Source organism: Triturus cristatus, chromosome 9 (assembly GCF_964204655.1).
Source record: "Triturus cristatus chromosome 9, aTriCri1.1, whole genome shotgun sequence".
In the NCBI taxonomy this organism is placed as follows: domain Eukaryota; kingdom Metazoa; phylum Chordata; class Amphibia; order Caudata; family Salamandridae; genus Triturus; species Triturus cristatus.
The window spans coordinates 804,711,573-804,734,736 of record NC_140592.1 but is presented as its reverse complement, the minus strand read 5'-3'; the positions used below and the strand labels follow the sequence as shown (position 1 = coordinate 804,734,736).

At 42.2% G+C, this 23,164-nt stretch overlaps 1 protein-coding gene and 1 long non-coding RNA gene across 2 annotated transcripts in view; both read left to right on the top strand.

Moving 5' to 3' along the window:
- Positions 1-23,164, top strand: part of ESR2 (estrogen receptor 2) — a 557,334-nt gene that overhangs the window by 6,192 nt on the left and 527,978 nt on the right. The window contains exon 2 of the mRNA XM_085626206.1: positions 6,974-7,462. Coding sequence (XP_085482332.1) covers positions 7,035-7,462 — 428 coding nt within the window. The 5' untranslated portion in view covers positions 6,974-7,034. The remainder of the gene's footprint in view (positions 1-6,973; positions 7,463-23,164) is intronic.
- LOC146798871 (uncharacterized) lies at positions 19,469-20,818 on the top strand. The gene is made up of 3 exons (XR_014969208.1): positions 19,469-19,558; positions 20,274-20,358; positions 20,447-20,818. It is a non-coding gene; the product is annotated as an uncharacterized LOC146798871 (long non-coding RNA).

Sequence of the window (23,164 nt, the reverse complement as noted above, 5' to 3'; positions counted from 1 at the left end):
CATCTTTATTTCACCTCCTCCCCTGACCCCTAACAACACACAAGTTCCCTTCATTGCTCTGATACCATTCAACATTTTCTTCAAGTTCTGCCCTCTCTGAATTTGATCTTTCCAGTCTAATGTGCAATAACTCTGCAGAGAACACACTGGCAATGCAGTGACTGAAACCACAAGCAAGAGTTGACCGCACAGTGCCCAGATCCTTTGTTGTCACCATCAAAACATGCTGAATAATAATCATCTGAAGCAAAATATCTGGAAACCAGAAGCCATCACCTGTAGATTGTTGCCACATATGTTTCCTTCATCTCTGTGACCTTCTAAGTAGGGCAAACCAATCTATCCCCAAACGTTTTGTAAAACATGTTCAGGTCCTTCTGAATACAGGCTTTCACCCCATATCAACATGGTTGTTGGGACCTTCTTTTACAATCTAAGAAACCTTGAGCATATTGACCCATCCCACAGCTTCCCTTAGTATATTCAGACAGCTATTTTGGAATATGCATTAGGTCCACTAAGTCAGTGTACTCGAGTATCTTTTAAATACACTACTTCAGATCCATAACAATGCAGTAAGTCTCCTTTTGCATTTCATCCATCTGACCTCATTAGACTAGTTCTCTGTGCTCTGCAACTGCCTCATGAAGCTGGAAGAATTTTATTTAAACCCTCTGCATTATCCACCATGCATATCGTTTAATCAAACCATCCTTTTTCCGAAGATAACTATGGACCTATCAATCCAGAAGTAGTCTCCATCAAAAGCTTTTATCTGAATAAAAAAAACTGAAATCCAACAGCTCTTGACTTGGAAGCTCAGTTTTCTCCAAACGTACAACAAAGTTGCTACCCTGCATTTCAGTTGTACTCTCAGTTCCATGATCAGCATACATCTATGCCGCTCATGATCAATGCTCATACAGCTCCACCCCTGCAATCAAGCTCTTCACCTCTAGAGTGATGGATAGGACAGTGCCAATGAAGGTGGCTTATTACAATGATGAGCTAAGAAAAGCTAAGCTTGAATGTAGAAAAGCTGAGTAACGCTGGAGATCAAACTATGAGTTTCAGGGTAAAAGAGAGACTTATCATGGCTGCAAAAACCAGCTACTACTTCCATTTTTTTCTTTGGATGCCTGATTTTTACTTCAGGTCATCCATACTGGTTGATGCTGTACTTTAATTGAAACAGGAACTTCTTCAGTCATTATCAAGACTTTGCATACATTGTTATCTCTTTTCAATAAAACTAAATAGGAAACAGTAGTTTTGCAACCTCTCAATCTGTGAGATAGAGTCAACTAATGCATCTCAATTGAAAGATATTTATGAATTTTTCACAAAGAGAATGTCACTTTTTAAAATGTTCTTTTAACTTTTTGCCGATGTCCTAAGTGCACAATTCCAGACTACCTATTTATCCTAAGCATCCATTTTGTTTCATAAACATAATTTGTTCCCATTTCTAATAAAGCATGAACAGCATTACAATAACTAGCACTAATCCACTTCCTGCCACTTCCCGTAACCCTAAAGTCCAATTCCCACCACAGCATGTATATAACAAATATTAATATGCAAAGTACATTTCAGGTAAATACATGTACCATAATCCTGGCTACACTTCTACTTGTTTTCTTCCCCTGATTCATCCCTCATATCCACATTTTTATAGGAATCTAATAAGTGATCCCATGCTCGTACCCTATCAATTGATCCTCTTCCTTTTCTTACTTCACTATAAAACACTGCGCTCTCATAAACCACCCACCATATCAGCTCCTCTTTCCAATTTGCCACCCTGGAGGGCCTCGGTGCCTACCAATTCATAGTTACCTCCTGTCTAGCAAGAACCAGGCACATGTCATTAAATCCTGTTGCGTTTTTTTGGTTAGCAGGTCTTGAAAATCCCCCCAGAAAACAGACCACAGGAGCACACTCAATAGATCACTGCATCACCTCATTAATACAGGATACTACCTCCCTCCAGTATTCCACTAATGATGAACATGACCACACCGTGTGTACCACCAGTTCTACTCCTTTTTCCCCACACCTAGGGCATGCCACAACTTTCTGATAAATCAGAGCCATTTTCCCCAGAGGTAGATATACCCTATGTAAGTAGAAGAAATTAATACATTTCATCTTAAGCATCCATGCCTCCATTTTGTGACACCATGCTGGAATCCTTCAGAAGCTTGTATTTCCCCTTTTTATTTCAGATGCAGCACCCCTGAGTACATCACATGGGAAAAACACATACACATAGCTCCACTACTGCTATGCTTGCACACCCAGCCCTCAAAGTGCCTCCAACCTCTGTCATTAGATCACCTCTCAGATTGCAGCTCAACATCTTCCACTATACATAGATGTCACTTCAGCCAACTTGGGGTGAGTGTCTGAAAAGTTTTCAGCGCTCCGTCCATCATTTTCTTGTGTTTGCTTTGTTCCCGTACCTTAAGTTGGCAGGGTATGCACAGACGTGGGTCTCTTCCTCACTTTGCCACTGGATTCAAGCGAGCCTGGCTGATGAGGGCTATTAGCTCGAAACCGGTCCCAGAATGCTTGTTTCCGGTCCAGGGAAGACATAGCTTGGCAGTTTGGGCTGTACTGTTCCCATGAGGCACAGGGTCAAGACTGATTTGCATATAGCTGTGCCTGAACTGGGTTGGCGAAGTGAGCTAAAGAACGATGTTGGATTCAACCCAGATCTGTGGCTGGGGGTGAGTGTTTAAAAAGTTTCAGCGCTCCATCTATCATCTCCTTGTGTTTGCTTTGTTCACCCTATGTTGGCAGGTTATGCCCAGACGTGGGTCCCTTGCTCACTTTGCCAATGGATTCAAGCTAGCCTGGCTGATGAGGGCTGTTAGCCCGAAACCTGTCCCGGGATGCTTGTTTCCGGTCTAGGGAAGACATGGCTTGGCAGTTTGGGATGGACTGTTCCCATGAGGCACGGGGTCAAGACTTATTTGCATATAGCTGTGTCGGAACGGGGGTGGCGAAGTGAGCTAAAGAACAATGATGTATTCAACCCAAATCTGTCACTGGGGGTGAGTGTCTGACAAGTCTCAGCACTCCGTCCATCATCTCCTTGCATTAACTGCCTACAACCATGTTACCTATCTTTAGAGCAGTTGTGATATAGATAAAGTTATCACTTGCAGTAGCCGTAACAACTTTTTTTTAACTTCCACCTAGCATGTAAAGGGGCACTTTTCCCAAAAAAGTCCTGATATTTTGACTAGTGAAAAAATATTGCCGTCATATAGTCTGTGCTAGTAAACCTTAAAAACCAGTTAACTCACCTTGTCTTCTAGCAATGTTACTCTCAATCTGACTTGTTTGCCTCCTCACTATTTATCTGATAAGCCAAATGGAGCAAATTTCCCTAAATACCTCTCCATGGAATGGTGGGTGGATTCCTGGAAGCAGCTGTTGGCAGTGCAGCTTTGGCTACTCCTCACTTCCTGGCTGCCATGGGAGGTGCCTATCTGCTTGCACAGGCATGCACGACGAGTACAGCTTGCTGCGTAGTGGAGACAAGCAGTTCTATGTTGCTCTTGCAGTTTGAAAGAGCTTGACTTGCCATGAAGTTCTGAGCCCTTAAGACCAGTACTGACAACCAACCAGAAACCAGACTACCAGAGTGCTGCAGTGGTTGTACTTGAGAGCATATGTTTGCTTTTTTAGCTAATTTATCAGTAACAGACACAGTGTGGAAACTGCCATCATCACCTCCATGGATGATATCTGCATGACTCTGGACAGAGGAGACACAGCTGCCCTCCTCTTTATGCATATTATCTCTAAGTCTGCACTCAGTCTGAAATCTGGCCCGAGTGTAGACATAAAGATAGTACTCGTAAATGCCATTTGTGAATTTCTAAAGTTGGAAACTTAGACGTTTGATCTACGTTTTGACCAAACGTCTAAGTTTACCTTTGCAAATCGGGCCCTCTGTCTTTAGTCCTTTCCGTTGAGTCAAATTTAGATGACTCCCCAGACTATTTTTTTCCAAAATAAAATCTGATATAGTATATATACATACAGGGGTTTTTAGTAAGCAGGCTTCATCTATTGTTCTGTTGATTTGTCATTCCCATTTTGCTTCCTCCCATTCCAGAATACAGCATGGGGCAGTTGCCCATGCTGCCCATTGGCTGCCTTCACTTTGTGTGACTATTCAAAGCGTGCGTGCATTGTACACATCTGCTTAAAAATAGTTCCTTTCTCTTTATTAACAAAGCTTTCCTTTTTTAGTATTATATTTGCAAAGTGTGTTACTTGAACTTCAGGTGTTCAGTTAGATGATGATTTATTTCCTGTCTCCTTTTTAAAGTTGATGTTATATATGATTTAACAGAAATTCTGACATTTCAGTAGCCTGCAATTTGAATACTTGGTTAAGGGATGATTTCTTCTTGTTGCCTTCGAACGAAATAATGGTAAAATCTATGACACAGCTTACAAACTTGTTTTTGATCACTGGTAAAAGAAAAATGTGCAATTATGACATTACTCGGCCTTGAACTGAAAGCTGTTTTTCCCACCCACTATGATGTTTCAGTATGTACTTATTTCTTCTCAATAAAATAATAATATTGTTAGCATGTAGATGTCATAAATAATTGATTATCTACTTACTGCTGCATTGCAACTAATGAGGAAACCTTTATGGTGAATATCAATACTTAAATATTTAATAACAATACCCCTAAAGGGAATACCAATAACAATACCCATAATAACCCCAAACTCAATTATTTTACTTTCTCTAACATTAACCCTAATCCTAGTCTTAAACCTAATGCTCAATTTAAACCCAAGTTGTGACAAACACTAACCCTAATATTAACCATAAACCTAAAATCCTTACCTAACCCTAATACTAATTACAAACCTAACTATAACACTTACCTTGCACCACATTTACAAAAATATCATAAAACTATTCCCTAGGTATATGCCTCCATCAGCAGTACATATGTTACTTATTTACATGTTAACGGAAAGGCTGTGGTAATGTGAAAAGCTGTGACTGTTGCAGCATTCTAAGAGTATTAACATGCATAAGTATTATATGAAAATGTAATGGATATACATTTACGTATAAGTAAATATATCTCATTTGTGCTTTTGCAAATTTATTTTCGTTTTCCATAGAGAAAATGTTTTTCCACATGGAGAAATCCCTTTTCTCCGAATCCCATCAATCAGTGGTGATCCTTCCCCTTCTCCACTCTAAAAAGACAGGCATTCTCTCACCTATCAAAACTGCATGACCCGCCACAGTGCACAATTGTGCATATGTGTAAAATCACAACAGACTGGCATATTGTCTTGTCTGAGTAAATTCTTTTGCAAGTGAGAATGTTGTTGTGAATTAATGTTTTGCCTATCAACGTTCAGATTAAGTATACAAATACATTTCTGAATCAGCCCGTCTCACACTAAACCTAACCGTTAAATGTTACCCAGAGACCTACCTCAATCATTACCCTAATCTCAAACCTAACCTTTTTCCTACCCTTATCCAACTTATTAAATGTTCTTACTGCCTATTTTAATAATGTCCTTCTTTTATTGTCTTCATAACCTAAAAAACCATAACTGTCATTTTCACTTTTTCTTCATTTTCTTTTCCTTATTGTGGGTTTCTTGACTTTTGTTTCTTTATTTTCACATATTGCCCTGCTTCTCGGCTACATTCTTTATGATCTTTGGTCACATGATGTAAGAGGACCTCTGATAATGTGAAGTGAAACACCAACTTAATCTGGGTGTTTGTTGTTAAATTTTCACTCGTATCAAACAATGAAGTTCACTGCATTTCTTCAATTTTCCCATCATTTTAGAAGAGTGAAGAAAGAGTAAGAAAAATAAATTATGGATTTTGAATGTTCTGAAGAATTCAATAGTCATTTCAATCTTTCTAATGCATATTTATTTATTGATTTGCTTAGTAATTGGTTGATTTAGACCAGGTTATTTCTGTAGCATTTGCATGCTGCGAATGAATTAGCAAAAATAACAAAAAGTTAAATGTGCCATTCTAGAAATGATTAAAAAAATGCTTATTTTATTCATTCATTTATGTGAGACTTCTAAAAGCACTAAATAAGGTGATTTGCAACTACTTAGAATGATGTTGGAAGATTCTGACTATAACTTAAGTTTATTGCAAGATCTTCAGGTAAAAAGGATATCTTAGACAGTCTTTCTGAACAATATCAGAAACCTCTGGGCCTAGTGAAGATTTGTTGGTGAGATGGGGCCCCGGAAAGGAACAGGATTGCCCCAGTGTGTCACTGTTGTGCTAAAAGCATTTTTAAAGAGAAATTCCTTTAGGTCTTCCCTGAATTTAATCTATTTTGGTTGATCTCTTAAGGATATATGTATATCATTCCGGAGATGGAAACTCGTGATTTTGAGAATTATCTGTGTTTGAATCATCTTTGTTTGCTTTTACAGAAACGACCTACCTTCTTGGATTTTAAATTCCATGTAGGCCTGTAGTGTGAGGCTAGATTTGCAGGTGTAAAGTACATTTTATATGTTAGGCCTTGTTAGCACTGTGTAGGCCTAGGGAATTATCACTAACTGGTTCCTTTAAATGATGGAAAGCCACTGGCAGAATACCTAAGCAGGAGTGACATACTCCTGCTTTTTTTTAAATTCAGGCACACTCTCACTACTTGATTCTGAATACTCTGCATTATTTGTATTTGTGATTCTCATTTCCGTTGTGAAAGCAAAGCCCTTTAAAATATTTTTGAAGCAATTTTCCCAATCTTAACCCAGCCTACAACTGTGCAGGAAATTATTTTAAGATGCATTTTGGGCAGTCAGATTACAAGCAGTTTCTGAATGCTTTACAGTTGCCATGATGCATTTCTGTTTTATTCAGGATTGACTTCAATACTGAAAGCAGATTGAGAAGTAATTTTTTCTGATTCTTTTTCAGCCTTCGTGTTTCATTTTAACGATTTGAAATGCATACATCGCAGGTTTTATCTTGACTCAAAATGTCAGCACATCCACATAAGGAGTTTTCTCTACTTCAATCTTTCTATGACACTGGACGCGGTAAAACTGAAATGAAGAGTTCTCCATCAGACCTTGGTTCTCCCATACCGTACGGCAGTCTACAGCCAACTTTGACAGTGGAACACAGTCCAGTGTACATACCTTCATCGTACATGGAAAGCAGACATGATTATCCCTCTATGGCATTCTGTAATCCCTCTATGATCAACTATAACATGGGCAGCAGTGGAAGAGACTGTGACACTGCAATTGTCAGGCAGCAGCTTAGCCCAGCTCTGCTATGGCCAGCTTCAGACCGCTTATCCCCTTTGACTCTGCATTGCCAGTCAACCCATCTGTATGCAGAGCAGCCAAGGAGTCCATGGTTTGATGCAAAATCAGAAGACCATTTACTACCAGTAAACAGGTAAGTGATAAACTCCACTAAGTTGATGTAATGTCCACATAGAGTCTTTTTTATTCTATGCCCCATCAGTCAAGAAGAGTATAAGAAAACAAGTATTTGATGATCTGCAAAAGTATTTCCGTGATATGTTAAGGCAAATGTGTTTTTTGTTGAAGAATTATTTTGCTGCAAAAAGACGTGTGCTCATATTTCCAGAAAATATAACATTTCGGGCAGAATTCACAAACGGGTGTTACATTTTTGAGTAAGTTTGCACTTTGTAGTAAATTTGCTACTTTCAGTGTTCACAAACTCTGGACCGGAGTCCCAAACTGCACTTTGCAGTATGTTTTGGAGTACTACAGTAGTACTACAAAACGTACTAGAAAGTGCTATTGATTAACTGCACTTTTGTAGTACTTACCCCTTTGAGTATGTTTACTACTTTTCAGTATTCACAAACTGCAAGTTTGTAGTAACTTACACTTTTGATGTAAGTCTTTGCTTCAATTTTTTCTATGGAACGGTGTTGTAGTACTGGTGGTTGTCCTTGTGCAGTGTTGAACTTACTGCAAAAGTGAAAGTTTACTACAAAAGTGTGAGTTACTACTAAAGTACAGTTTGTGAATACAGAAAAGTAGTAGACTAACTCAGAAGTGCAAACTTACTACAAAGTGTACCCCCAGAGTAACTCAATTGACTTGCTCTTGTGTCGGTGGGTGACATCTCTTCCTAAACCTCTCCTTGACCCTCCCTAAACCCCTCTTAATCCTCCTTAATCCCATCCCCTTTAGAAGTAAGTCTGCCACTTTTCCCACCCACTCCCCTGTGTCCCTCCCACATTTACTACTCAAATCTATACCTACATTTGTTGAGACTCCGCATTCGGTCAGAGAACTTTGCACTTATTAGTTTAGACAAAAATTACATTTTGTAGTACCACAGAATGTACTACATGGTGCAGTTTGAGAATCAAGCCAGTATTCTTTATCTTTCAAAATGCACAGATTGCATGGGTGCAAATGCCACCTGCTCAATGAACAACAAAGTGTACCATGTGATACTAACAATATGGCCTCCCATTGACTCAAATTTCATTAACATCTATTTCCCTGCCACATCCATTCTTCAAGAATACTGACGTTGTTGATTTCATATATCAAATGTGAGAATATTTCTTCTGAATCTACTTAGACCACTCTTGTCTGCCTCCAATTCATCAGTGGACCGGTGCAGCTCCACCAATCCCACAAATGGTGAGCAGCTTGACAACCGTCCATCTCACATAAATTGTAGGCCTATGCCCTGAGCTTCTTTTAATGCACCAGTGGAGCCATCTTAGAAAGTCTGTATTCACTGGGCCATCACCTTCTGTGCCAGTAACACTTAATCTGAAGTGTCCTGGTGGCACAAGGGCCACTCCCTTTCTGTAGCATTTACTCAGGGTTTAATAGAGGATACCTGCAGCTGATAAGTGAGAGAAGTCCTGTGTAAAGTCTATAATGTTCACTTGATCAGATGAATGAATTGCTCGAGGATCAGACAGATAATACCTTTTCCAGTAAAGAGTCTTAGACTCTGCACACTGTAATCTCTGTGACGTTCATTTCACAATTGCTAGACCCAAAGTTTTAGAAAGGATGAGTATGATACATTTGTCCGATAACCTGCGCTCACCCCTGGCTAGCTTGGCATAGAGTAGTCAGCCTTCTGCTCAGGGTCAAAGTGTAAAGTATTGATACTACACCACCCTGGCAACACACTGAGTACACCACAAAATGACCCCACACAGTATGTATAAAACACTGGTTTTTGTATTACGCACACATTAAAATCAAAATGACATACAAATTGGATATAGGCTTTACAGTTATATGCAATTGTCAAACTCTTCTATTAGCAGCAGATTGGCATGAACCTATATGTACTAGTCATAGGTATTCCCCTGCCCCGTTAACGCCTCAGCCCAGTAAGCAACATAAACCCATGTGCGTGCTTCCTTGAGGTGTTCCTGATCCAAGCAATCCCTCTCATATCAAAAGGAACAGAAACATATTTGCAAGCTATTCAGAGGTATTCCACTTTCCTACTAACACATGAGCAGAGAACACAACATTCCCAACATACATATGCTGTACAATTGTAAAGGTCAGGAAATCACAGGTTTTGACTACGCCTTAGGACCCAGCCTCTCAGCCACTCAAACTACACCAACCAAAGATACACGTTGCACCTGCTGGTGACACTATTATTAGATTGCTGGGACCACCTAGAGCAGAGGGAAACAGCTACTTGGTTTCATCTCTCCAGATAAGGCCTTCAGGCACACATCCGCACCTTCACGAGTGAGGGATCACTATCACCCCTATAGACAAACGACTGTGACACTGTAAGCTGGCGCACTTCCAAATTGGAGAAATGTTTCCCCTCAGGAGGAGGTGCGAGCTGCAGTTACTCTGGGCAGCCAGCCATGGCTGCACACAAGGCACATCGAGACCCCTTGGGTCCAGTCACAATATTCTGAACAACAGAGTATCTTGTGGCGTGGGTCCAGGGAGAGGGAGCCGGTGACCTTGGTCAAAGGCCCCGATTTCAGACAGGTCGTAGACAGCCTAGGCTTCCAGCTTGGATCCCTCAGACTCCGTAAACATCCCCCAACACACCTTGGACACCACACGCTATGGAGTGCAAACTAGCACAGGTTTCCGGTTGCCAGCACAGGCCCCTTGCAAGCATACTCCTCTGCACAGTATGATTATGGCGTCTGTCAGGACAGTCCTTGTCTTAACCGACAATCCCTTCCACCCGTTATTGGTGCATCTTGCACGGTCCTTAAGATTTCGTAGAAATGAGGGGGGAGATCCTTTCTGTCCCTGGGATCTCATTCATGGACAGAAGGCCAGCCAATCAGCCCATGGGGGATTTCTTATGGGCCCGGGCCACCACAGTTGGCAATTAGCTGCAGGCCAGCAACATCCACCAAGTGATAGACCCATTCCTGGAGCACAACAAGCCCTAGGCCACCCCAAGTCTGTGGATAATCCAGTTGCAGCCCCTCATATCCCAGCGATGAACCAGCGTAGTATGGTTTCAATAGCAAAAGCGTCTCTAACTCCTCAGGGCAGAGCCCCAGTAGTTATACCCACAATGGCCTTTGAAGATAAGATCAGTTCAAAAGGCCTCCTTTGAAATGCACAGTCTTCAATAAATGCCATCCTACCCTGAGAAGCTTTATCAATATCTTAAGTGGGGCCAGGGCCCTGTCCCTTGGAATGCAGGTGCCAATTCCACCCCTCATATCCGTACCAAGGAAGGCCCCTCAGTGCCAGAGATCTGCAGTTTCCCTTGAGCACCTACTTTATGGCCTTCTAAGTGGAATGCACAGATGTAGTTGTCCCCCCACCACCCAGATGTGGATTGAAGACAGGCTGACAGACACACAGAGCCACGAGCACAGAAATGCCCACTTTCCCAAAGTGGCATTTCCGCATTAGTAATGTTGAATCCACTCTTGCAATTGGAGAGAATTTTCTATTGCTAACCCATCAGTTTCAAATACGATACTGCTACTCTTCTGCACCTAGGTAATACTGCTCAATAGCCTTTCCACTGGTCCCCTATGTTAATCGACGTGAGAAGCAGGCCCCACCATAGCGACACACCATCCGGTGACATTCACTACCAGTGCTTGTAAAACACCCGCGCCCACGCCTTGCCTCTTCCCGGCACAGCACCCTCCTCCAACCAACTCGGATGTAGTGAGAGATGCAGAACCTTGGCATGTAGCTTTTTAAATGCCAAGCAGTGTAACAGTCAGCTGCACACACAGGTCTCACCAGGGCAAACCTGTGGCACATTTGAAGAGCTACCTCCGTGGGTGGCACAACTAGTGCTGCAGACCCTCAGAGGAACATTTGAGATACATGCCTTAGGTATATGTCTCACCCCTAGAAAAGGGATTTACAGCTAACTCAAATCAGTGAATCAATCTTCAGTATGTATATGATAAGTGCAGCTCTTGGGCACTGAGTGTCAAAAGTGCTGAAAGTCCTAAGGCTAGCACATAGATGAGTGGAAATCCAGAGGGAAAAAAGCTAAAAGTCGATGGAAAGCACCATAAAAAGGGCCACTTCTAACAACAACCCTTTCATGTGCGTTCAAAGTGGTGCACTTGCATTATTTGGGAAATGCCATTTGTTGGTGTTGCTTTTCTTTGCTATTTTATGCCATGTCATGGCACGTTTTGCTATGTGATGTGATATGTAATATTATGCATGCTATAAAACGTTATGCTAATGTTGTGTTCTCACTCCTTTTGTGTGTTTATGTGCTTACAAGTTTGTGTTGTTTTACTTGCTCTTCAAACAAAACCAATGGTAAATTATTATTAACATTATTTTTATTAGTAGTATTATTATTATTATTAGTAGTAGTAGTAGTAGTAGTAATTGTAGTAGCAGTAGTAGTAGCAGTGAAATAATGACAATAATAATAATACATAGTTACATACATACAGATAAACATAAAAAATTCTTCCCGCTGTCTTTTTAGAAATAAAATTAGATTTATTTTTGGTGTTTTGATTGTATTTTATTTGTTATTTATGTAGAAGTTAGTATAGCATTCTGCAAATTAATGTGAATATTTACTAAAATCCCATCTGTTTTATTTGGAATACGTCAGATGAAGATTCTGGGTTGGGGTAAACCAATAGCATAAAGGCCAAGGTGCTAATTGACAGAGTCCTCCCAGCTGTTCCTCGAGTTTCAACTTCAGCTGTCTTTCCTTACCTAATTATAAGTTGTTACTGGCACTGCAGCCTTTACTTCGTATGTTAGTGTATTGTGGGGCATATTTACAAGCCCCTATCGACACAGGGATGTCACTTTTTACTACGTTCCTGTGGCGATAAACCCTTTGCTTTATTTACAAGGCACCGTTAAGCCACTTAACGAGACTTAATGCCGCTTGTAAATAAAGCACGCTTTCACGCTACACTTAGCGTGAAAGGGGCTTGCAATGGGTGTTGCGGTGGGAGTTCTGCCACTGCACACATTGATTTATACGCTACCCCCTATTTATAAGGGTGGCGTAAATAGGAGGGAGCGCCTAAATTAAGACCTGGTTTCAACATGGCGAGATGAGGAGAAATGCTTAATTTCTCCTCGATTTTGCTGTTTCTATGTGTGCTGCATTGTGCAGCACACATAGAAACAGCAAATCACCATGAATAATTGTTCATGTGCAGAAAGGTGTTCCTTCTTGCACATAAACAATCATTTAAAAAATGACGATTTTCAACTTCTATGTGTGCTGCACAATGCAGCAGACATAGGAGTTAAAAATCACCCTTATGTTTTTTTTATGTGCAGGAAAGGACACCTTCCTGCACATAAAAAAATCATACCCGCCCAACTCAGGCCTCCTTGCACTATGGTGCTTGGGTGTCTGAATTGGTGCTAGGCAGCTAGATTTAGCACCAGCTCTAGTGGAAACGCAGGGGTGAGACACATTCTTGTGAATACAGCGCATCCCTGCGTATTCAGAATGGCAGAGTGCGACGTTAGCAATTTTTGCTTAGCGCCACACTTCGCCATTCTATTGTAAATATGCCCCTGTGTGTTCCCATAGACTTTTGCCATCTTTTGCTACACTTGTTTGCCCAAGTAAGCTGCACTTTATTTTATTTTATTTGAAACAAAAGGGCAACCCAATAACACCTCCTGAGTATCTTGAGTGTTTGACTATTGTAAGGTAAACAGCTAACAAGGGAATAAATCAAACAGAAATAGTCCAATTAGTGGAAAAAAAAAGAATCAAACTCAGTCATTCATAACGTGATTTAAGAAAGAGTTAAACCAAAAAATATTGGGGGAGGTAATGGCCCTCATAGCAGGTAGTGATGATGCTGGTTTCAAACAGGATTTCCCATATCATGAGCACAATAAGTGTGAAGCTCAATACCTGGCTGTTCTAAACCTACCTAGAGGGGGTTACTTGAGAAAAGACAAAAGGCCCTATGCCCAGACTAGAATGTTTCCTCCCTGAACAGAATCTGCTAAATCACCCCGCATTTTCTTTCCATTACCCAAATGGCAGTGCTAAGGAGGGACTAATCAGCAATGTCCTGCTAAATAGGTCAGATGGAATTTATACAGGGAGCTATGCCTCCTTCCCTTCTAAATTCTAGTGTCTGGTGCAATACAATCCAGCTCAGGAATGTAGGCAATACTTCCAGTGTCTCACAAGGCTGTATCAGCACTTGTACCATGTTAAACAATGGACAATCCAAAAGCGATCCCACAGTCTACAGCATAGACACACTTACAACAGCACATACTTGACATACTCACATGGATTTCAGCGCAAGGACAATGCATGACATGTAGCTATAACTTTGCATGAGCAGGCCAGTAGGTATTACCCTCTTCACTGGAAGAGAGAAAAGACCTGTCCAACCATGATAGATTAAAAAAACTGTATAGTGGCACCACTGTTCACTGTACACTGTACTTGTCCCAGCGACCCAGATGGTACTCTCATGTCAGAAAGCTTTATGAATCAGGTTCCATGAGGATAGTAATTGACAGTACAAGAGATACTCAGGGACATAGAGTGTTTTAGGGATAAGTTCCCCCTAAACCTTTGAAGTGTTTTCAACCTTTAAGATCTGCCTCCATCAGGGCAGTGATACATGAAGGGAGTGACTACATTATTGACATCTTATTAACTACTCAGATAAAAGCTATTGCAGAGAAACCTCTGTTAAAACTTCTTTGCTGTTGCCCGGACGAGAGAAAAGGGAAACTCAAATAAACATTTTTTATTATTTCATTTTTGGGGCTTGTGAGTAATCAGGTGAGGACAAATCCAAGTCTCTTTTATTTTTTTCTAGGAAGAAGAAAAAAATACACCTATTACTCCTTATACTTTTATAGTTTCTTAGAAGGTGATCATTGGGTGTTACTACAAACTTGCATATTTCAATGACATTTCTTAGCTTTTTTTATAGGAGGACATACATTTCTGCTGTTGGAGAGTGAGCAAGAAGGGATGATGAATGAGAAGCAGGTTACCTACCTACCTCTTGTCTAAAGTTGCATTGAAGTCCATTTTATATATGATTTTTTTTATATTAAGCTCTAAATTGTGAAACAGTCAAGCCGTTATATCAGTTGTTTTTATTACCCATGTCCATTGAATAAATATATCCACCTCTAGAAGGTTGAAGGGCAAAGTTGAGCATCCTTGGTTTCAAATCTGTAAAAGCAAGTGAGATACAGATCTCTGTAGAAGATGAATTACTGAGTTGTATCGCTAGGATTGAAATGTACTTGATTGTTCACAGGAACATTACAGCACTGAGCTATTCCTGCAATTGAAATCTTTATCTGCAGGCTATACCCAGATATTTGCAGTGGTAGCATTAACCTGCCACACTAATTTACTGAAACCATGATTTACAAAATACACAAAAACCTTATAGACCTCCAAGGTTCAGTTAGATGTTTGTTTAAGCACATTCTAAACAGTGGTTATGTTCTGCTAATCTCTCAGGCATGAAGAGAAGATAAAAAAGTTGTAACTATACCCTCCTCAGGTACCTCAGTTTCTACCCGGACAACCTCGACGACCACAACACCTCATCCCTACTGGAGAGCCTTACCTCCATCAGACTCATACTGGTCACAACGCCAACCCACTCAGCAGGACACGCCCTCAACCCCATCTTCTCTGCAAGCAACAACATCTCCATTAGCCACACCGCCAAGCCACACTGGACCTACCACCACTGCGTCTACTTCTTCTTCACCAACCCCACCGTACTCTCACCGCACTCCTTGCAGAAGCTGGAACAAGGACACAGAAGACCAGCTCACCACCTCCCTCAGCAAAACCCCACAACCAACATCAACAGAGTCCAACACCTCAGCATGCAACCTCCACCGCTGGATCCTTGACTGCCCTAACATACTGGCTCACCTCAGGCAACCCCCAGGCAAGCAGCCCTCCAAAAAAACCAGCTAGTTCTCTGCCACCTCTCCAAGAGTCCAGGTGAACCTGTAGACAGCTCGACAAAAGATGGAGGAACAGCAAGATCGTGGCAGACCACGCAGCATTCCAAACCACTGTCACCGCACACCACCACCTCATCAGAACAACTAAGATATCAGCCATCTAGGAATGCATCAATGCCAACACACACAATTGCAAAGAACTCTTCACTGTGGTCAAAGAATTTGCCAAACCCAGCACTTAGACAGCAGATGTTCCCTCCTCTCAAGACCTCTGCGACAAGCTCACTGCCTTTTTCCACCACACGATCAAGGAGATATACAACAGCTTCACTACCCGAGACCCACCCACCCCATCCACAACCATTGCACCCAATGGCTCCAGACCCCAGCAGACCTTACCTAACTGGACCACCCTCACCCTTAACGACACCCTCAGGATCATGAAGAGCATCTACTCTGGAGCCCCCTCGGATCCCTGCCCTCACCTTGTCTTCAACAGAGCCAGCACCTCTATCGCACTCGAACTCTGCCGCACCATGCATCTAGTCCGCCACCTTCCCAGAAGACTGAAAGCATGCAGAGATCAAGGCCCTCCTGAAGAAACCCTCTGCCGACCTGATTAACATGAAGATTCTACAGACCCATCTCTTTGCTCCCCTTCCCAGCCAAAGTCATCGAGGAAGCTATTAAAACCCAACTCTCTGAGTTAAAACGAACCACATCCTGGACCTCTCCCAATCCAGCTTCAGAAGCAAACACAGCACCGAGACCACTCTCCTCTCCCCTACAGACAATATCTGCACCCTCCTTGATCAAAGCGAAACTGTTGCCCTCATCCTCCTGGACTTCTCAGCCACCCTAGACACCGTCTCCCACCACACCCTCTGCGCAAGCCTCCACGACATTGGCATCTGTGAATAAGTGCTAGAATGGATCTGCTCCTTCCTCACCGGCCGAACATAGAGAGTCAGAATTTCACTGTTCACCTGAGAACCCAAAAAGATCAGCTGCAGAGTTTTCGACATTGTCTCCTACACAGATGACACCCAGCTGATTCTCTCCCTCACAGACGAATTCACAGTCGCCAAGAGCAACTTCCACAACAGGATTAAGGCAGTGGCCACTTGGATGAAGGATAGCTGTCTCAAGCTTAACTCAGACAAGACTGAAGTTCTCATCCTGGGCTCGATCCCATCCACCTGGGATGACTAGTGGCCCGCAGCGCACAAAACCTCCCCACATCAACAGACCATGCACAGAACCTCAGCATCATCCTGGACTCCTCGCTCTCTATGAACTGCCAAATCAATGCAGTTTCGTCTTCCTGCTTCCACACTCTCCGCCTGCTTCATAAGATCTTAAAACGGTTCCCCACCGAGTCCAGGAAAACAGTCACCCATGTGCTTGTCAGCAGCAGACTTGACTACGGCAGTGAACTCTATGCTGACACCACACAGAAACTTCAAAAGAAACTGCAGAACATCCAGAATGACTTCGCCAGACTCATCCTGAACATCCCACGCCACAGCTACATCACTGGCCATCTGACAGACCTCCACGTCCTACCTATCAACAAATGAATTACCTTCAAGCTCCTCATGCATGCCTACAAAGCTTTCCACATTGCCGGACCTCCATGCCTCAACCACCGGCTCTCATTCTGCATTACCACCAGACATCTCTTCTCCAACTGACCCTGGCAACAGTCCAATGGATCTGCAAGACCAGAGCTGGAGGAAGATCCTTCTTCTACCTGGCTGCGAAGACCTGGAACTCCCGTCCTCTGCGCCTCAGGCAATCACCATCACTGCTGCATTTAAGCCAGCTACTTGTGACACTTGACGTCTCCTCTCTTTATACATCCATACCCCAGGCGAAAGCCCTTGAGGTGGTAAGGATTACCTTGGATAAACGCCCAAGACCTCATTGGATTCCAACAGACTTCTTAATTACCATGCTAGAAATTGCCATGAAGAAAAACTACTTCATATTTAAAAAACAGTATTATTTCCAATGCAAAGGAGTTGCGATGGGTGCCACCTATGCCCCAAGCCTGGCTAACGTCTTTATGGACAGTTATGAGGAGGAACACCTGTACAGTGACAATAACCTGTTCATCAACTCTATAGCAGTTTGGAAAAGCTATATCGATGATGTGGTGATGATCTGGATCGGTACTGAAGAAGAACTAAGAAGCTTTGAATAGTGGCTGAATGGTAGGTCACATGATATCCAGTTCACCATGAACTTCAGTGATGAGGCCATCGACTTCCTGGACCTGACGTTTGGAGTTGACGAAGGTCTTCTATACTGTGACCTATATCGTAAAGCAGCGGAAAGGAATGCGCTACTCAAATGAGTCTAACCATCCCCGCAATCTGAGAGACAACTTGCCATATGGGCAATACTTGCGACTGAGGAGGAATTGTTCACGCAGAGACGACTTCTTCAGTGAGGCAGATTGTCTCACCAAACGACTAAGAGACTGTGGATACCCAACAGGCCTGCTTAAGCGAGCAAAGAAGCGAGCATGGTACTGTCCTAGGGAGCAACTATTACAGCACAAGGAGAAAAAGACTGGAACAGAAAACATTGTGTGTGTCACCACGTTCAACTCAAAAAGCAATGAAATAAGGAAGATCATAAAGAAATACTGGAATCTAGTAGCGGATGACCTGAAAACCACTGAACATCCCCTGTTCGCATTCAAGAGGGGCAGGAATATCAGAGACAATGTGGTCAAGGCCTACCTTGAACCACCCAAGCCACTTGATTTGAGGAGTCAATTGGGTCTTCCTCCGACCACTGGACACCACAAATATGGCTCTTGCAAAGCTTGCCCACTCACCATTGAAGGGGCCACATTTGCACACAACAACCAAATACACAAGCTGTCAGGGTTCACCAACTGCAACAGCATCAATGTTGTGTACATAATCCTTTGTCCGTGCAATACACCTTATGTAGGACAAACCACACAAAAGGTGAAAACACGCATCCTCCAACATATGAGCAGGATCAGGTGCAAAGTGCAGGGGCCGCCCCTAGTGGAACACTTTACCACACACAACCATCCCCCAGAGAGTATCAGATGGAAGGTACTTGAGAAAATCTGCCCCCATCCCAGGGGTGGTTCAATAACAGCTACATTGATCCTGAAAGAATGCAAGTGGATCCACTTTCTTAACTCCATGGTGCCTGGCTTGAATGAGCATGAGGAAAAAGCGAGACAAATGGGGCAGTTATAAAAGGGGTACACTCCGGTTTGCCAATACTGAATGGCCAGTGCATACATCACCACACCTAACATCACTTTCCCTTTGCACTGGTACATGACACTTGTCCATATTTTACACATTGTGAACCACCCATGCTGAATTGCCAAATAATGCAGTATAACTTGCTTGTATAGGTTCAATAAGATTTAGCATATCTTGTTAAATTAACTCGCCATTTTGGCAGCAGTGTGCACTGACTACGCTGATGTTATATATGTGGTCACACTGATAATACATCTCACGTTGTTTTTAAACAGATGTACATGCTCCTTATGGTGTTAAATCAGCCTTTTACAAAAACCACAGAGAATTGTATTTCTCCTCCTTTGTCTTCCTCTGAATTCCTTGATCAGGACGCATACTTAATTGTCAGACAATGTACTACAACTTGTTTATATGGGTTCAATACAATGTTGTAACATATCCTGTTAAACCACTCGCTATTATGACAGCCGTGTGCATTGACTGCGTTGATGTTTTATAATTCCATGATCATGGCTCGTGATGAAATAATATGCCAAACTTTTTTCCTAATTGTGATTCAGTTCTTAACATTCAGTTTGTACATTTGCCACTAGCTCGTCTAACAGAAAGCCCTGACAACAGGATTCGGGCGCACTGAACTCATTCTCAATCGATTTCCATGGTTGCTTAGCAACCGGGCTTCACTTGACGTAACAGCAGCGTGCACGCTGCCCGGTACGCTGTTTTTAAGGTAGACTAGTAGCTCCTAGACAGTAGGATTTACCCACTGAGCTGCAGCAAGACCGACGCCTGCTCCTCCGTAGCCGACTTATTCCGCCATTCAACTTGGACTCCAGGTGAGCCACTGCATCGCACAAAGTTTTGTTAGCGCGGTTGTTCTATAGAGTGGCCAGTGTTCACTTCAAGGAGGAACACACATTGTGTACAAACTGTTACGCGCTCACGGCCTAGTCCCTGAAGAATTAATCACCAGTGCCTCTGCAACGCACATATTTTGTCAGCGCGATCGTTCCCTTTGATGGTTCATACAGTAGGGCTATTACTCGTTGTAGTAGGGGTGGAGCTTACTCCCAGGGAGGATTTTTAGACACTGTAATTATCACCCCTCCCATCTCAGAATGATTTCACCCGAAGAGTCGGATATCACGCTCGGCAACCATTCACTATAAGCATTACCAACCCCATACTCAGAGTGCCTGTAATTATGCTTGGCCTCATCATGCTGCACCCATTGATTTCGCTCGTTAACTATTTACTATAAGCATTACCGACTCTCATGACAGGCCATATCCTTCACTTAGGATGCCTTTAATTATGCTTGGCCTCACCACGCTTCACCCATTGATTTCTTTCGGTTGACAATGAGCCACAGCTCAGTGGAGGATATATGTCCTACGTGCACCACTTTACGCTGGTCTTTTACACTTTAAGATTATGCAGGGTCACGCTATTCGGCTCCACTTAGCTTATAACTCACCTTGAATAATTTTACCTATTTATTCAACCGATCAGCGCACCCACTGACGCACCGCGCATCATTTTAATTTACAGCCATTCACATGCCAAGGTCCTTGAAGAAAACTCCCAAAAGGAGCCACTTAGGGGCACATGCAGCCAGAACTTTGGTCCAGACTAGGTGAGTGGTCCACCTTAGTCTCCCTTCTTTACACATCACTAACATAAGCGATCCACACGCCTGACAATCATGTATCTTTCATCCATAGGCTGTAACAAATACCCCTCCTCCGCAGACAGTCCTGATGAAGACCCGTAGTGACTACTGAAAGGAGCTCATCGTGGGTTGAAACGTCGACGATACAACAAGGCTCAGACCAACCAAGGCCCTGCATACCAAAAGGAGCATTAATAGCAACGAGGGCTCATGGTTATGAGTCTGGCCATTAGAAACGTTGTCCTGTCCCCTGTATATAAATCCTGAACCACCCTGTATATACTGCACACATTGTTTTTTCACTTAAGCACATATGTCACTTGAGCACCATATATTTCACCCATTGCAAACAGCTATTTTTGTATCTTTGAAAAATGAACATATTTGAATGAATTAATTTGGATAAAATGCAAAGTGGATATGCATTTAATGTGTCATTGTGATTATTCCCGATAAATTTGTACATGTGTATAGGCGTGTGCGATATCCATGCCCTATGAATAGTTGGGTTTTGCGATACTTTGTGCGCATATGAAATAACTCTTGAGAACCCGACGGAACCACTTTTTTGATAAGCATTTAAGGTTGGGCCTCAAGACCTGACTCTTCGACTGAACTACGGATCCTCCTCCCCCCTCAGCGCCTTGAGAACCTCACAGGTGAATAGTTGCACTATGCTAGAATTCTGATTGATTGATTAAATTTGAAGTGCCTTTAGATGAGTTATAGATGTTAGCATAACTGAACTCAGTGGTATTCCTTTAGGATAATATAACCTGTGGATTTGCAGATTACACTGATTTCTGAAATAGCATACTGAGCAATTCACCAGTCTTACTAGAAGATGACTTGCTTTAACAACATACCTTGTATTGTATTTGAGTTGTAGCACTTCTTTGCTGCTAAAATGCATTAGCAAAAGGGTAGTGTCCTATACCTTGGGTCCGGGGTCTCCAACCTTTTCTGTAGTGAGAGCTACATCTGAGCAGTGAAAGTCATTATGAGCTAATGAAAGCCAAGCCACTTCCACAGTGCAACTAGACACCCGCACACCCAGCACCATTGACTAATGTCCGTAGAGCCAGATATCATGGTTTGAACAAAATACTTTGGCTGGGGGCAATATGACAGGGCTGCCATGTGTCTCAGTGTTGTGTGCGCATGAATGTGTATGGGTGAATGAGAGTCCGTTTCGTATGTACTTGTGGCACAGGACAAACCTTTCACCATATGTGGCACCATTACATGTCCAACAAAAATATACAAACATTTATTTTAAATGGTGAAATTTAAAGTGCAGAAAAATGTTCTGCAAAAATATTCATATGGAACATTTTTCTACATTTTCAATTTCACACACTTGTAAAAACGACTGTATTTTCAAGTTATATATATGACACTGTGTCTCCCAGCCACTAGTAGCAAGATTCTTGCTGCGTGTAAATGTGACACTTTGAATGGGAGAAAATTAAACTAAAGAGTTAACTTTATGTTTATCTGGATTCCATAAAACTCATAATTTACATTCTTTCTCATTTCAAAGTGTTGCAATTACAAACAGCAGGCATCTTGCACCCAGTGGCCTGAAGACAAGGGGACCGATTCACAAAGGCAATCTGAGACAAAAGTCTAACTTTACAACTTTTGGTATTCACAGAGGTCATTTGCAAGTCATATCTTTACCCCCGCAGTCGGTCCGAAATCTCCGCACCCGGGCTGTACTCTCCGGCTCAGGCCGTACTCTCCGGCGTAGGCCCTACTCTCCGGCTCGGGCTGGATGAAGTGTAACCAATGAGCCGGAATACAATTTTTTACAAAAAGGAACATTAGGAAAGTGTGATAAATGGTAGAGGAGGTCATGAAAATAAGTTTGGGCAGGGAAAAGGGTGTGGCCGGACACTATATCATATCCCAGAAAAGTTTGCTCCTTTGCATCATGGTACATGCAGTCCACAATTTGCACTCCCCTCAGTGTTGACTGTAGTTTCAACACTAAGTGCAAATTGTGGACTGCATATACCATGATGCAAATGAGCAAACCTTTCTGGGATATGATGTAGTGTTAGGTCACATCCTTTTCCCTGCCCAAACTGATTTTCATGACCTCCTCTACCATTAATCACACGTTCCAAATGTTCCTCTGTGTAAAATATTGTATTCCAGCCCATTGATTACACTTCATCCGACCCGGTGCCAGAGTGTCCAGCCCAAGCCGGAGAGTACAGCCCGGGTGCGGAGAGTACGGCCCGACTGCATACGTAAAGATATGACTGGTAAATGACCTCTGTGAATAACAAAAGTCGTAAAGTTAGACTTTTGTCTCAGATTGCCTTTGTGAATCGGGCCCTTCGTGCCATATTTATAACAGAAAATCTAGCCATTTGTTTAAATGGGAGGAATTTTAAGTGAAGAAACATGCTTCATAAAATCTTAACACATAATTGGCTTAATTGAAAGTTGAGAAAAGCATTGACATAATGTTTCATAGAAATATTCTATTTCACTTTAAATTTCTTCCATTTACAAAAAGACAGTTTTTGTATGCTATAAATATGGCACAGTGTCTACTGGCCTCCGGGAGCAAGGGGCCTGCTATTTGTAAATGGAACACCTTGAAATGGGAGAAAATAAAAATGAGGTGTTACCTTAATCATTAAGGTAACTCATCATTTTAATTTCCCCCCATTTAAAAGCTTTCAGAAACCTCATTTTGTCCTCATCCAATACTGAGTAGACAAGGACATTTATTTAAGACTTAATTACCTCACTG